The sequence below is a fragment of the Syngnathus leptorhynchus genome, chromosome 14, assembly GCF_054491065.1.
Source record: "Syngnathus leptorhynchus isolate UIUO chromosome 14, UIUO_Slep, whole genome shotgun sequence".
NCBI lineage: Eukaryota > Metazoa > Chordata > Actinopteri > Syngnathiformes > Syngnathidae > Syngnathus > Syngnathus leptorhynchus.
Genome location: NC_141208.1, coordinates 4,500,001 through 4,517,016, shown reverse-complemented (window position 1 = coordinate 4,517,016; position 17,016 = coordinate 4,500,001). Strand labels below are relative to the sequence as shown.

The 17,016-nt window shown below is 45.8% G+C and overlaps 1 protein-coding gene across 1 annotated transcript in view; it reads right to left on the bottom strand.

Annotated features, from left to right (window-relative positions):
- LOC147046130 (arf-GAP with GTPase, ANK repeat and PH domain-containing protein 3-like) overlaps positions 1-17,016 on the bottom strand; it is a 46,078-nt gene that overhangs the window by 2,630 nt on the left and 26,432 nt on the right. The window contains exons 13-17 of the mRNA XM_085929629.1: positions 12,890-13,045; positions 8,232-8,386; positions 7,885-7,975; positions 7,553-7,775; positions 543-798 (exon numbers count right to left, since the gene is read on the bottom strand). Of these exons, the coding sequence (XP_085785755.1) occupies positions 543-798; positions 7,553-7,775; positions 7,885-7,975; positions 8,232-8,386; positions 12,890-13,045 (881 nt within the window). The remainder of the gene's footprint in view (positions 1-542; positions 799-7,552; positions 7,776-7,884; positions 7,976-8,231; positions 8,387-12,889; positions 13,046-17,016) is intronic.

Here is a 17,016-nt window from a genome sequence, read left to right as displayed (position 1 = left end):
TTCTCAACTAAGTAATTTGATTAGGTTTTTAAATTCTAAGTTTTAAATATATGAACAAAATCAAAGGTTCAATATGATGATTATTATTAATAAACCAATTTCCGAAATAAACGTTTAATGATAAGAACTAGTACATTCCCGAAAACCAATAACTTTATTGATCTACTTTCAATGAGCATTTTGTGATTTGATTTCCATTCATTTAATCCGTTTAAGAATAGAGCGCACATGACAAGCACACTCCTTCAAACTCTATCAAAGTCTTATTTGTCTACAATGTGGTTGACCATGCTCAAAAATAAGAAATTAGACTTTGTTCCGTGAAGTATGCGATGATCAGCGATAAAACTAGAATTAATAACGGTGCTTATTGGTTGAAGTATTTCTTCTCAGTATAATTCTATTTGACTCGAGGAACATCATAGTTTTATGAGACGAATAAGATGCAGCTGATTTCCTTTCATTTCATGCACAATCTCTTTCCGCAAATCATTTTTCAAGTGGAAAGAAAATCAAACGTTGGTTGATTCTCTGCCACTCACCCAGATGAGCAGCTGCGTGATGACCACGTTGGCCATGGCGCACGAGAGGTGCAGCGCCGTACGCCCGTCGCCGTCCCCGTACGTCTCGTTGACCTCCTCCTTGGTGCCGTGGGCCAGCAGCACCACCACCAGCCTTAGGTCGTCCTCCACCACCGCCCGCAGCAGCTGCTGGCCCAGGGGCACGTCCGACTGGGGCAGCCCAACGAGGAACATTTTCTGCTCGTACTTGGCTCGGATCCATCGCTCCTTCTCCTCCCTGAAAGGCAGAGCATGGCGGGTGGTGTTAAATCATTTTGGACATTTGTTTGAATTAGTCAGCATAGTCAGTGAAATCTTTTTGTCAAATATCTGAATCCCGTATTGGTCAGGCGCTAAACCAGACCTTGGTTGTTAGTTATTTTGAGCTTTTGAATAAGGTGTTCCACAGGGTTCGTATTTGGGGCTCTGCGGTTTTCATTGTGTTTGCTTACCTGGGTTCTATCGTCATAAAGAATTGCTTTAGTGTTTGTTTGTTTTTTGCGTTTACTGTTTTTGTTATTCATTTATTGCATATTAGGTTGTTATCCACATTCTGACCTGACAACCTAAAATATTCAGCAGCTGTGCCACTTAAGCACCCAAAACGGTGACTCCAGTCATAGCTGAAGAACAAAGAATGGGGAAAAATCTCAACGGGAGATCAAACCATCAAACGTGCTGGTTCGTTTTTCGTCGATTACACTAGAGAGTGACGTGAAGCAAGTGTGTGTGTGTGTGTGTGTGTGTCAGCTTTTTAAAGGTTACACGTCTTCATCGCTTTCGTCTGCTGCGCACAATACCCGATTTTTTTTTTTTTTCATCTGCGCTGTCTGCTGTCAGTCTGAAGCACCTTCCCTCCCTCCCACAAAAGAAGCGGTGTGTCTCGGCATCACCCCGGGGGAGACGGAATCCTACAGTCTGATCGATTTGCGCTGAATGGCCGCAGAGCGACGGAAAGGGGGGGGGGGGGGGGGTTCCTCCTTTAACACCATCTTTAAGAGAGAGAATAGAACTCTAGAGAAGGCTCCGTCCTCTATCGCCATCTTTTGCTCTCCATCTTGACCGCCCCCATGCTCGTTCTCTGGTTACGTATACAAACCCAGCACAGATAAAAAAAAAAAAAAAAAAAATCAATACCAATACGTGAATGACTGAGCATGCCCAGTGTGCCACTGACCCCGTGACCTCGTCGGGCCGGGTGTCTGATAAGGCAGTGCCGGGAGGAGGCCGTTGTTTGGATGTGTGGATGAGTGACAGAAGTTAACGCTTCGGAGTGACAAGATTCTCATGGGAGTTGACATTCGCTGGTTTCCATTTCCTTTCACACTCGGGGACATTTAGCCGCGGCGCTAATGAAAGACACGGTTGCGTGATAATAATACAGCCCTTTGATTGACATGGCCAAAGAATTCTTTTTTTTTTTTTCCTTCCCAATATCGTTACCCTAATAATGACTTCTTTTCGAACTTAAGGCTGTATCTCAAATTGACGACTCGGAAGTGGAAGACGAAGCGCAGATTGATGAACTACAAAAACAAAACAAAGCAACCTTGTAAAGCCAAACACCTTAAGACGGCGTCGATAAGCACACGGTTCGTTTTTATCACGGCCGCGGGGAAAACGCGCAGGAGAATGCCGGCGTCCTCGCTAAACCATAAGGAGCCCTTTTCTTAGCAATGGGCTCATTGTGCGGCCGACAAAGGCGCCCTAATGGCAGGCAATTGGCGAATTTTATGGTGTCAGACCATCAATCCCTCGTCAGTCACGTTGTGAGCTGGACAAGCCCGTTAGCAAATCAATTGGCCTTCAAAGCAGGAAGAGGCCGTGGCGCCCTCCTCTCTTATTTCCGGTGAAAGAGAGAACGTCATTCTTTGGTCAGCAAAAAAACCTGGTATGATTTACAGCCCTTTTAGATGGGGCTCCAAATGTAAATCAGCGGCTTTGAATGAGATTCTGAATGGGTCGGGCCCGGTGAATTGGCACCGGTTAAATGAGGCGGAAAGTTGACGCTCAGATGTGAAACAAAGAGAGAAAGTTTTGTTACAAAATAAACTGAAGGGTGAGGGGAAAAAGGATGCGGATTACGTTTGGGGCAACAAAAAAAAAGTCATCTTTTAAAAGATACATGGCATTATAAAACATGTTTTTTTTTTTATGAGTTGCTTAGCGACAGTTTAAACAGGACATTCCGAAACTCGGCGCTAAAAAGTACCTGCCATGCCCTACGAGCGCTAACCATGTTAACTCAGCTCACTGCAGGAAAAAATAAATAAAAAAAAGATAGAATGTGAAAGGAAGTGAAATGGTAATCCCCGCTTCTGTCTTTTGTTTGGAATAGAAGAGCAATCCAAACAGCGGTTGGCTTGAAACGCTCGGGAGGGGAAGCGCAGCGCTTTGAAAAGGACACTTCCTCACCGCAGGAGGCCCCCCCAAAAAAATAAAATCAGCAGATTTAGCATGTCAAAGTGGCAGGACAGGCACAGGGTGGGAGTTGGAGAAAAAAGGGATGGGATGTGGGGGTGAATTTTCTCAGTATGGGTGGAGATTTAGGAAATTGGACTTTTATACGGCGATTTCTCCGGCCTGGCGCGCATACTTCTTCACCGTTTGGCTGTTGCTCGGGGGACGGGAGGGAGCGCTGAGTTCCCAATAAAAATGCCAGTGTTGCATCCAGTTTAAGAACAAGCTGTGTTTACGCCAGCCTTCTTTAGTAATTGCCGTTTAGCTCCACAAAAGTCCCGAATACCTTCCACGGGGATTCCTGTGTCGCCTTTCGTTTGAAGCGCCTACATACATCTTAACGGTGGAAAAGCCTCTTTTTATAATTCTATTAGAGCTCTGTGTTGAGCGATGGCTCCTGACCCTGACTTAATTAAGTGGCAAATGGTGGAATGATTCTCCTCAGCGCGGGCCCACGGAGTCAAGGAACACATGACTGGATTCAAATAAAGAGCAACAAACCAGGACAATTAGTCAAGCCTGAAAAGACAATCGGGGATTTATAGGAAGGGGAAACCGAGACGGTGCATCAGAGGAGGATGTCCGTCCCACCGACAAAACAATCAAAGCTTCCCCTTGGCTCCTCCTCCGATCCACTCGAGTATCAAATAGACGCGACGAAGAGGAGAAACCGACCGGCCCGAACGGAGCTCGCAGTCGGGCGACCGCTAAGGGTCGCGTTCCCATGCGGCCCGAGCGAGGGGAGGGAAGAGACGGCAGAAGAAGAGAGAGTTGGGGGGCCATGAGGGAAGGAACAGGAAGAATAGAAAGCCAATGAAAGCTGGGCCCCAAACTATCAAAGGTTGCTAAGGGCCAGCAATCCAGTCGAGGCAGCAGCCAAAAGTGCCAAAGAAAGCCTCCTCCCCTTTTCTCCACCTTCATTTTAGTTTTGTCTTGTCATGGCCGTTACCAGATGTTACGGTTAACTTTGTTCACTAAATCACACCAGCCCGTTTTTTCAACCAACGGGATTTCAAAATGAACGTCAATGTTAGCATAATGAAAATGTGCGTTTTACAAGGCGCTTGTCTTGTAAATGAAGTTTACAGGTGGAATCGGTCGCCATTTTTTTTCCTGCTTCCCCCCGTGAACAGATTTAGAGCGTCCGCCATTCAAAAAGGTCTTTCCGAGCTGAATGGCGACGGGCGAACTTGAATATATTGTGACATTAATGAGCTTGTCACCCTTTGCCCATGATGGAGTGGCTGTGTTTTTGTGAACAGCCTTAAATGCTCATGCTGTTAACCCCTCGCTCAACCCTTGACTCTCGCACAAAGCTGATAGGGGACGACAACGTGCGCTCTCGTGGCCCGGACATGTCCAAATCCTCCTTTGCATCACATTAGTTACTGTTGCAAAGCAGGTCAAGCGTCATGGGTGAACATATGTACGCTCCCCGTCAAACAAGCTAGCTCTCAATTGAACCGGAAACCATCCGATGAATTGATCGTTATATTGATTATCAATTCGTCGTTTTGAGACCGAAATGAGCCGACTCTTCGATTTGACACCGCTTAAGGTCAAACTTAAGTTTGGTGTGCCGGTCAACTCGTTGGCATGGGGGGGAATTAGTGAACTCGGTTCTCCCACACAGGCCTAATGAGCGACCTGTGGTTTTGATTTAGACAGAGAACGCGAGAGCCACTCTTTCGGTCATCTTAATTAACGACTTTTACTCGAGGCTATTCCAAAGCTCTTCTGGGGGTTCTCGTACTTGGAACCTGTGAGTTCTTCCTTTATGTGCAGAAGGGGGGGGGGCAGAGAAGGGGTTAAAGCGTTGTTGCCGAGGTGGTGGAAGGGAGGGGGCAGAAGTTTGGAGAGGTTAGCGGTGTGATTCATTTTTATTACCGCGCAGCCCCTGCAGGCGGCAGGAGTGGCAAATTATTTCTGAAACAAAGTGGAGGGCTCTCATCAGAGCTATTACCTAGCCGTGGCCGAGGGCGGCGCGCGGCCCACAGAGGGTGACGGACGGCGAGGGGCCCGCGCCAGTGAGGGATAGCCGTCTGTGTTGGCCCGCGCTCCGGGATATCTTCCCCCCCCTCTACCAAATGAGAACTGCTGTCTCTTTTTCTGTGTGTGCTATTTTCTATCACAAAGTCGCCAAGCAATTAGAGGCGACGTGCAAGACACGACCACTGGCGGGTGCTAATGAAAAGAACAACTCCCTTCCAATATTTGCTGAATGCAGTCACTGCACGAGACGCCCGCAAATGTATGAAAAGAATCAGTGATTTGATCAATTACCAGTTGGGCCACTTCATTTGTCATCTTGACAAAAGTATTTCGGGACGACTGCACGCTTGCAACTTTGTGGGAAGACCTCAGAAAATGTAGAGCCTTGACCTCAACCCCACAAACAGATGGCAGTTGAATTTAAACCATTTTTCTGAGCATTTACAGAAATGATGCATTTTTTTTTTATTAGCACTAAAGCATTACTTAAAGAAGAACTCAAGTCAAAAACTTTTTTGGGTCAAAAGTGGTTTTAAGTGTCCCTGCTAATCTAACGATGGTATTCTAATTAATATTGTGTTGGTTGAATAAGAATTAAGCCGATGATTCTATCCTTCTCAGCTGGCATTTTACCCAGCATCGCCCCCTGCTGTTGAGTTTTTTTCCCCCAAGAATTACAACAATTATTTTAATGATTATTATTCCGATTTTATATAATTTTATGATTCCATCTGCATTCAGATAGTAATCTCTTTGTCTATAACTGGCATTCTCCATAAACTGAAGCCATCTTGTGGATGAACACGTTCAAATCGTCAAAGTACGATATATCTAAAATATACGAGTAGAAAGCAGTAGGGGGTAAACCTAGTGTTCCAGGAGACATTCAATCAGACAGTCGGTTACTGAATCGTTTAGATGAGGTGTCACCAATGCTTAGCGGGAGCGAGAGCGCCGCAAAAGCCGCCGCTCGTCACAGGCGGGACACAATTAAAAATCATCAAAATGACGCGTGGCAGAAAGAAGGAAAAAAAAAGATGTCAGGTGAGGATTTATGGCGTGGAAAAAGAGAAAGAATCCCATTAAGTTACTGATAATTCATCATTTATGATAAAGCAACAGCACAGCAGACACAAGAGCTTGGCGCTAACCGTGTGATATTTTACAACTGCTCTGAAGATTACTTATGCCGCAAATGAGATTTATTGTTTGACAGTAGAAAATAATGGAGATGCTGCTCCGGGATAAGATCGTTTTTTTTTTTTTTTTTTAAAGACAATGAAGGACCTTCCTTCCCCAAGCGACAGGCGGGACGAGTGACAGTGGTAGCGAGAGGAATCAACATCAATAATCTTTCATCGGGACGACTGGTGCGAGCAATTTGGAGTAGAAAGCATTCGATAAATAACTGTAGGCCATCATTCAGTGCAGAAGTGGAAAGAGGCGCACTGCCGCCTTTGCACCTAAAAGCATCACAAACTGTTTCTCTATGAAAGTTGGAGAATAGAATTGAAATTTCTGCTCCTGGTTTTTCAAAATCACTAAATAATAGGAATGCTAATTGAATAAAAAAAAAAAGCCAGTATGGCTGTGAGGTCTGCACACTCGGGTCAATTAGTGGCACCCAGAGTTCCAAGCAAACATGGTGAAGCAGCATTCAGCTGTTGTGCTAACTATGCGGTCTGGGTAGTGACAAATGATTTCGAAAAAAATGTCTGCATAGGTGTGATTTCTTTTCCCCAAAACACAAAATGCCTTATGAAATGGAAGGCGCAACGTTCACTTTTCTCCAGTAAGTCCAAAACGCCAGCAGGGAGAACGTTCAGACAGCGGCGGGTGTGACAGACAGAGCGATGACCCGGGCCCCGGTGATGGATATGTGACGGGGCCTCTCGGGAGCCCGAGGGTCCGACTCTCGGGCTTTGGCTTTAACCATAATGGTGTGCTTAATTACCTGCACAGCCACACAGCAGGCCATTAGTCAGGCCGGGACGGTAGGCCTTACCTGTCACGGCGAGATAAACAATCCTCCACCTAGCGCGTCTTCACAGAGGATGGTGGGCTGGGATTTTTGAAAATCCCCCCCGATTAACACTTCCATGTCAAGTGAGGATCTTAATGGATTTGGAGCTAGTCAACACATTTAGCAGTGAGCTGCTAAATGATGTCACACTCGCTATGCTCAGCGGGAAATTAGGAAGGAAAAGAAATGACGATGGCTTTGTTACATCACGAAGTCTCAGTTTTAGTTGGGCTTAATTGTAAATTGCTAAATGTTTTAACAGTCCTACGAAAAATAATATGGTAATAACACTGATCATTATTAAAGTTTTCAATTATTATTATAACTTCTTGTAACATCATAACATACAATAAATGTATCTTTTTTTTTATTAGAACATTTCTACAATAACAGACTGATCTGTTTTAGGAAATAATTTTGCTCTTATTATTTTATACACTTTAAAAAAATCTTTCAATGACCCCCATCATGATCTCAATACATTAAGCAAAACAACCGGTTCGATTGCGGCTCTCACCTGCTGCTGTCGCTGGCCGGCCTGCTGTAGCCCTCAAGGGCGCCCTCCCAGACACTGTTGGCCATGGAGTTACCGATGGCCGTCATCACCATGCTGAGCTCCACGGGCCAGTCGTCCAGGTCCAGTGAGCGGACGCGTGACAGGTGGGTGCCCAGGTTCCTGTGGATGCCCGAGCACTCGATGCACATCAGAGCGCCCAGGTTAAGACTGGCCCAGTCTGGATCTGGATGGTGGGAGATTGGCATTGGTAACATGATGCTTTTTTTTTTGTAGCATTCAAACCTCCTTTGAAAATGTTAGCCAAAGTGTTGATGCGAACTAAATCTACTCACTCGCTGCATCGCAGTCCACGCAGAAGCTGTTGCCCCTCACGTTGCGGATGGACTGGATGGCCATGGCGTCGCTCTGGCTGCCTAATCGCGACTGTGAGAGAGAGAGATGAAATGAGTCACGGCAAATTCTTCGGCGCAGCAGAAGGACGACGCTTATAAATGGAGCAGCGTGGAAAGGAGAAAATAAAATATGAGAATGAGGCATGCTGACACCAGCCGGCTTCTGTCTGTGATGCCTGTCACTTGCAATAAGACAACAGTGCGGCGCCGCACCTGTCTGACAGACTCGCATGAGGAGGGGGAAAAAAAAAAAAAAAGGAAATAGAGTGGCAGACGGCGTCAAGTACCTTATTTTTGATGCTCTCGCACGACTGCAGGCTGGCAAAAATTTGACTCTCGATGGCCTGCACCCAAAGTTCGCGCTCCTCGTACGTGGATGCCTCAAAGTTCCACGTTTGACCGGTCAGCGACACGATGATGAACTCAAAGGAATCCTCTTGTTCTGATAAAAATACATTTGTATTATAAGTTAATTGAACAAGAAAGAAGAGGTTCTGGTTTCAAAATACACCTCATTCCCTGATCGTGACTTATGGGTTCACTGTCAACCACAAGGTGACGATGCGCTATTCATTTAATTCTGTTTAAACCTGGAAGAAGAAGAATAAAAAGAAGAAATATTTCAGGCCAGCCATTTGTACGTTTTCTCACACTTTTTAATTCCATTTCCAATTAAATTTAAGACCAACTTCAGCTTCGTGTGGGCTCAAAGATAGGAATTATATTTCTAATTTGGCGTGTGAAAGTTTAGGGGGGATTTATTTTTTGCATAATATGGTAACTTACGTCCAGATGAAGACAAATGCCCTTGTGTCCTCTAAAGAAGATTTCTGGACACAACATATGTTGCGACACATGCTTCTTAACAGCATACTGTATATTGTGTGGCGCAGCTGGACGCACACACCCGAGTCAGCTCCTCGCCAAATGATTTGTAATTACCCAATTACGTCAACGTAAAGAGTGGCCTCGTTTGCATAAAGCGAGTCGACGCTCGGGGAAATGAGCCGCAAGGTGCAACAAACAAGAGTTTGTTCTTCCAGCTTCTAGAAACACATGTCCACACACGTACTCAGTTGCCTTGACAAAACATTTCCCGGAGTAATTATTTCTCCATTTCAGGAATTCCACCCCCCGTTTTCATGACAAATTTGATACCGCAACTCAAACCGTATTTATTAGACACGTAACGTAATCCATTCACTTGAAATTAACTCTGTACGACTTGCTAATTGACAGCAATCGCCGCGGTTCGTAATCAATGGCGGCTCCCCCGGGCTGTTAAATGACAGACGTGTGACGGATGCTCGTAATGTAGCGTCGTGGCAGAAGCGATAATCCAATTAGCTCCGCACCGACTTCAATTATCTGATTCCGTTTGCGCTATCGACTACTGGTCGGAGGAATTGATCTGAGCCTTGCAGAGGCTCTTTATTTAGAGTTACAAGAAGGGAGGTATTAATGGGGGGTTGTCACTAGAAAGCACAAGTAGGGAAGAAGGGGATAAATATAGCCATACGAGGACACTCACTCACTTTTGCGCTGCCTGTAACAAAAAAAAAACAAAAAAAAAACGGCACCTTTTTATGTCTGTATAAACAACATTAACATACATTGAGAAACAGGGATAACAAATAATTCGGAGGTCGCTATCAAAGCATCACGGAAAGAAACCACGAGCCATCCATTATCTGAAGCGCTTATCCTCACGAGGGTCGCAGAAACCAAGTGGCTGAGTGAAAATTCAAATTTAGAAGTTCCAATGTAATTTGTTATTCCTGGACGTCGTTTTACTGCTTTTTAAAGACAAAAAAAAAAAAAATAGTACAAAGCTAATTATTCTGTTGGCTGCCCAGGCAATAAATTGGAGGCATTAAAAGACTTTCATTATGGAGATTAAAAATGCAAAGGATGGCTGACTTCCTAAACTGATGAGCAAAGAATGGAAAACAAATCTAATTCGCCATGCGCACGAATGTGCTCTTGTAAGTGTAGACACAAAGAAGCTCATATTTAAAGCAGCGTGCGCGCAGACCAACAATAGCCAACTTTGGCCCCCTCCATCCAATCAAAGACACCAAAGACCAAAATACCACAACGATAAAAATAACGAGATTACAATCCTCAAAAACTTTCTGCACAAGCTAACAGTTAGCTTAGTTACTTTCCCACAAGTTGTCTTTTTATTATGATTCTTCCAATCATTCCAAAAACCTGAGCAAGTGAGTGCTAGTTAGCATCGGAGGCAGCTAGCAAGAACTGCTAGCAAGACCCGGAAGATAAGCGGCGTTGGTCATCTTGCTTGAGTAAACGCCACACTATAAAAGCAGTAAGAATACACTTACAGATTTTTTTTTTCCGCTTCCCATGAGTGGAATCTCTCATGTTTTAAAAAATGGTGACAAACTGAAGATGTTAATAATCTATATAATGCATAATATTCCCTCACAGAGTTGCAATTGCACGACAAAGCAATCCCGCTGCATGTAATTTTTTCCTTCTTCATCTCAGCCACACTAAATCTTGGCATGAACAATGCGCCCAAAGCTTGTATCGCTGCGAGCTTTACAGGCAACCAGCAATGAGGAGCCTGTGAAGAGGCCATTAGAGCTTCTGTTATTACCGTGCAGTTGCAGGTGGCATCCTGGAACAATCACCTCGTCACATTATGCTGAGCATTAACCTGTTGACCGTGTTTATCTGCCAGCTCTCCATCAACAAGTTTCTGACGATTACAAATAAATTAACGCCATGAGAGAGCGTGCCACCCAAAGACAGCCGGTGAACGATGCGCTAAAAATGATTTGCCTTAATTAACACGCCGTAATAAAATGGCTGCGTGGCGACAAAAAAGGGGAGCAGCGGAAGAAAGATAAACATCGGCCAAAAAAATCTGCTTGGGAACTTCCCACAAGTTGCTCTGGGAAGGAAGGAAGTTTATGTCGTATGTTATCTGGCGTATGTTTACATATATGTACGATATACGGCTAAATTATTATTCGATATGAACCAACTGCAGCGTAATCTATGAATGGGGAACAAAAATAAGCGAGAATTGCTCTGAGAGTATTACGAATGCAGGCTCCTTTGTCCCGTTGAAACGAATGAAGACAGTGACAGCACCTGTGGACCAGATTAGCACCTCAGGGCGCCGATGCGAGCCCAGCTGAGTTTTCTATTGCACGCAAGCTTCTCCAGAAACCGCAGTGACAAAACCTTTAAAAAGGACTTAGCAAGAGTCTTTAGCCTTGAGGACGTCTTCTTTTTTTCCCCCCCATCCATTTGTGTGAACACTCGGCGTCGACGGCGCTCAGAGGGGGCGAAAGGTGAGCTATTGTTTGTCGCGTCGCCTCGTGTCGCACGCCGCCGCACGCGTCAGGCAGTCACTTAAAGAAGTGTTCGCCATTCCCCGTGAATTAATGAGCAGTTGGGAAGAACAGGCCAAGGCGGCGCCCATCTGTAAATGTCAGCGGCACTGCTTGCTCATTTTACACATCATTAAAGCCAATATTCCTAACCTGTATCAGAGCAATCAGGAGCAGGCCATTACTGCGACAGAGGCCCCCCGGGGGGGGGAAACCGCGACCCAACTCAGACAGCGAGAGAGAGAGAGAGAGAGACCGGAGAGCGTTTGCTATCTATCTATCCGCCACACACCTCTGCACACTACCACCAGCCAATAGTACAATAAACAAACACATGAAATCAGCGCCGCTACCGCTAATAGCTAGCGCGTTTAACAACAGAGCCCGATGAGAACGGCGGCCAATTAAACGCGCGTCTGTGGGCAGCCCCAAATGACAATCTCGTTATTTCCTTCCCTCCGTCGGGTGCGTGGTGCGCAGGAAGTCATTACGAGAGCGCGGGCTCCGGGGACAGCTTTGGGAAATGAGAGCGAGTCGGGGAGCGACAAAAAAACAAAGTATTGAGATAAACACCCGCCATTAGCGCAGGCAGTTAAAGCTCCATCTCCTAATCCTCAGCTGGACTCCAGAGGATGTTAACCCTCGCTATGCTGAGGTGCAGGACATTTGCACACTTGATTAAGTTGCTTCCCCAAAACTTTACACCAGTTGGGCTGACTTTCGAACTTACAGTGTTGTCAACTTGCGAACTACTTTTTTTTTAGTTTTGAAGCCACAGACTGAACAAAAGTGATTTCGGCATTATCAAGTGCGGTTTATTTGCAGTCTCGAAGCGGAGGTGTAAACATCGACACCGGAGCGAGCGAGCGAGTCTCTGAGTTACGCCTGAAGTTTTTTGCTCATCACAAAACAGATGTCAGCAAAGTTGGTAAATAATGAGAGAGAGTCTTTGGACACCTTTGGACTCTATCAACGAAGGAAATTTTGGTTATTTTGTGGAAAAAGACTATTGCTAACGGTGACCTCACCACATTGAATATAAAAGCGCTGGATGACTTTAGTGATGATGATCACTCTGAACTCTGGTCAACAGAGTCATTCAAACCTTAAAGAGCAGCTGTCAAGAGGGCAGGATTTTTTTTTTTTTCCTCCTCATGTTTAATGATTATAAATGCTAAGCGTCATTTAGGAGGCGTCAACGGCATTGTTGTCGTTTTTCCAGCGTATCCATCTTGTTGATTGATCACGTCGCTCGTCTGACATCACTTTTATGGCCTCCGAGATGCGTCTGAGTGTTTCCACAATGCCATCCAATTAGAGCGCTCCATTCATCATTTGTACGGCGGGATCATTATTAATTGGGCGAAGGGTCGGGCTGACAATCCCCTGCCGAGATGGGCTGCGGCTTCTGGACGAGGCAGGTCGCACCATGGTAACACATTTTGAGGGTGGAATGGCGGCGTGCCTCCGTGCCCTTTTATGGGCAACCATTCAACTACTTTTTCCCAATCGGCTTGGAATTTTGACATCATTCCGACGCGACCCATTAAAAAAAACGCCATCTTTGCCGTCTTTCCTACCTTCATTTCCCGCAGATAGACCGTCAGGCTTGGTGATGCCAGTGCTCTTTTTCCGTCTGTGTTTCTTTCGGTTGGCGTGCGGCGAGGGAGGCGGGTCAAGTTTCGGACTCGTGGCGCCGCCCGCGCTGCAACTGGCCGGATCACTCGTTCCGTTGGCTAGTGGGTGGGAAAGAGATGGTGTTGTTACTTTTCACATTGTACTGAAACATTTTCATTAGTTCAACTTAAACTTCATTGTTTCCCAGGACTAGTAAACCCAAGTATACAAAAGCATCACCCCAATGGTAACCCATTGTACCCCTCAAGTTTCAGTAATACGACCTAACAACGTAGACTGCGTTCCCCCATCTGTTGCCAAGGAAACCAATCAGCACTTCCAAGAGTCAATAAAGCTCAGACAACATATTGAGTCACTTGTTTGCTTCCTAAATTATTTGAATGCCTGACAAAAGCATGAAATGTGTCAAAGCAGACAGGAAACGGTTCCTCCAGGTACGAGGGAGGCCATCAGTGGACAAATGGACACCTAAGATAGCCTGCGGCTAAACTATATGACTGTCTGAGAGTGACATGGGGGGGGGGGGGGGGGGCAAAAAGGCAGCTTTGTTTCTTGTAAGTGATTTTATAAATGTGATATTATCCCGTGCTACCGTTGGGCAAAGGGAGAGAGGGATGGGACAAAGGGAGGGGGTTGTCAGCTCGCCATCCGTCTGATTTCCTGACATTTGACATCACTTTCCCTTCTTCTTCCCCCTCCGGATGCCATTATGAATCTGGGAGAGTGTGTGTGTGTGTGGGGGGGGTGTTACAGGGACCTGAGGGAAGCAGGAAAAAAAGGGAGGGAGGGACGGTCGGTAGATGGGCCCCATATTGCTCTCCTCTTACCACCCTGTGTGGTGCTGGCAGCCTCCTCTATTGTCTCCCATCAAAAGCTCATTGTAGTGTGGCAAACTCCATTCATTTCCCTGAGCGCCGTCCCAGCCCCCGGGGGCCGAGTGCAGGAGGACAAGAAGACTCGGGGATTATTGCTGTTGTCGTTGCCAGTTGCACATGCCGTAATGTGCGGCGCGGCGCCATTAGCCAGTGTACAACATTAGGCCTAATTCAGTCATTACCTTTAGGGAGATGGGGCTCTATTGGAGGAGTGGGATGGGCTCAGCGGGGGATTGAAGATGTGAACGTCAAGGAATGGGAGCGTGATGGGGGGGTTTGAGCTGAGAAGGCCCAAGGATGCTTTGTTTGGAAGTGGGCAAAAGACCTGATTTAAGGTGAGCAACTTAGCTGTTTCGACATCACTTATTTGCAGAATTATTTGTTGTTTTTTTATTTCTTTTGTTTGTTGTTTTTCTTCCCACTTCATGCTTGCTTGTAATGATGATAAATATCGTAATATACATATATTTTTTGAAACGGCAACGTGATCAGAATTAGAAAAACTCTTACTTTCTTAAGCTATAGAGTGGAGGCTCCACTTTATGTAACCTTTGGTTGTCTTCAACACTCATTCAGACTTAACAATAAGAACTCCAATCTCGAAAGGTTATCACAACGTTTCAGGCCGCAAAACGATTAGAGAAGGGGGACGTTGCATCACATTAATAAACATAGGCGCGCTGCTGGTGTTGTCTTGAATGGCAGCACGCAGCCGCCGCCACACATGTAGCACATCCCGGACCGGGCGTCTGTTTCAATTTCCCTACTCGCCTACAACAGCCCCCCTGAGACGAGTCATTAGCTGGCTCAGACAGCTGGGGGCACGGGGGTCCTCCGTATGCCGCCCACCCCCCCCTCCCCACTACCACCACCAACCTCCCACCCTCAGCTTTCTCCTCCCTCTCGATGCTAACGTCTGTCCTGCCAGCTCCACGCCGTATGGCGGGGCTGCGAGACGGGAGCTGCGAGCCGCCTCCGACGTGACAGCCAGCATTTGTTTAATGTCGCTTGAGGTTAAAGGGGAGGGTTACGCCTCTGGGAGTGGGGGGGGGGGGTGCTCTTACAGAGACATGAACACCTCTAATTATCAATTTCTGCCCCTAATGTTGTGGAAAATGACCCCCGGGGTCTGCTCATCCTCTACCTGAAACAAAGATGGAGATCTGCCTCCTCGTGTGATTGAGCCTCCAACTCAATGTTGGCCAACCCATCACCCCGGGCCATAAACGGCCCAGTGGGAGCAAGCGATTGTGTTTTTGCTTAAACCACGCCCCCTGCAAACACTTACTGACCAATCACGGCACAGAACAGAAGACACTTTGGAAAGACAACGAAAGATAAAAGATGTGTGTTTGTTTTTGGGTAATGAATAAAAAAGAATCAAATAAAAAAAAAATGCTGTTGTTAGCTTATTAACCAAAGCGCTATGCTAACCTATTTTGTCTATTCCCCCTATATTTTTTTACTTTTCAAATTTGAGGAGCGCTGGTAAGCAACAGCCATCCACGTTTTCGAAAACGTCTCCATTTCTGTCTTCTCAACAAGTGCGGGATCATATCGCAAATACATAACCGGAGAAGTAATTTGATTGTTATTCAAGAGGCCGCGTGCGCCGAACGCTGTGATTCCGTCGGGCCCCTTGACACGGCAGCCCTGCCTGTCCTCAATCAAACGGTTGCAATTAATGGCAAAAATTAGAAACAATCACCGCCTCCCCCTTATTATCCTCAATTAGAGTGTGCTAATCAAGGCCTGATCGCGCTCCGCTGCTCTCTCCAAACTAAATGTCAAACTTCATTATGGCCCGCCGTCAAAATCAAACCCCTCGAACATGCCATCACCTTCACATCGGGAGGCCCGGCGCAAAAAAACACGAGAGGAAAAAAAAAAAGGTTGTGCATCAATTTCCTAACTTAATACTTCAGTATGCTATAGGAAACAAGTATGTTAAAGGTATTCATTCCTATTTGGGCTCAAGTCCATTATTTATCTTTAAAAAAAAGATTAGATAAGCATCCTTGTCAATTAAAAGCAAATGAATATAACCCCATTATGAATATTTCTATTTATATATTGGGGGGAAAAAAAATCAATTCAAAAGAATATTCTGAACGCATAGCATTCGAATATGTTCTGAACAAGTCGCCCAAAGCGGGCACTAACCAGCCTTAGTTGTTAAAAGTGTCGGAACACTTAGGATATGTCTTTGAGCCCCCTTGGTTTTTATTCATCACCAAAGATTGAAGCGTAACAAGAACAGCGGCGTCTAAACAAGCATGCAGCGCATTAAGAATGGCACCTTTAAAAAAAAAAAAAAAAAAAATTTAATCAAAAAATCGTCGCTCAATATTCAAGAGCTGTTGCGACGTGTGCGTGCGGCTCGGCACAATAGCTTTACAAATGAGCGCATTCTCTAAATAATATGGAAATGGTTACGCGGGCTAAGACGTATTCATTTTGGGCCGTGTCATCAATCTGAAGCTTTTTTGCATCCCGTCGCCGTCCCGTTTGGTGTTAACCTGCAACCTTCACCAAGGATAATGGAGTGACGGGGCTTCATTTAGGTCCACAAAAGGAGCAGCCATTGATTGGTGAACAGGCGCCGGCCGGACGGCATGATGGAAGACTGCCGATGCATCTCAATCATATTTTCTGATCGCTGGCCACAATATTTGGTGCATCTAATGAGAGCTGGCTATAAGTATTGCTTTCTATACGTAAAAATACACTACACTACAAAAGCCGCTACCTCCATTTAAAATCAAGCCCGATCCTCAGGTATTAAATGAATTGCCCAAAATAAAAACAAAGGAAAAAATTTGCTATCATTATCGTAACTTTTCGTTAGTTTTATAAATGTAAAATGTACTTTTTTTTGCAGTTATTGTTAGTTTTTGTGAACCAAAATAACCTTGCACTCTAGGCACACTTTTGCGTGTGACGTTACTTCATCGTGCTTCACGACCGAGGCGGACGTGATCGCGCCGCGCCTCCAAATGAGCGCCGGGGCTCGTGCGTCGCCACGACTGGGGCCGCGCGGTCGACCTCCTGCGGCGCTCGTAAAGTGCGCTCTTTAAACTGCCAGGGCCCCTGGGACAGGGTGTGAGGAAGGGGGGGCACTAGAGTGGAGTGGGGAGGGGAGTCGCCGCCGCCAATTTAATGAGAACTACCAGAGTGCAAACATGCATGGAAAT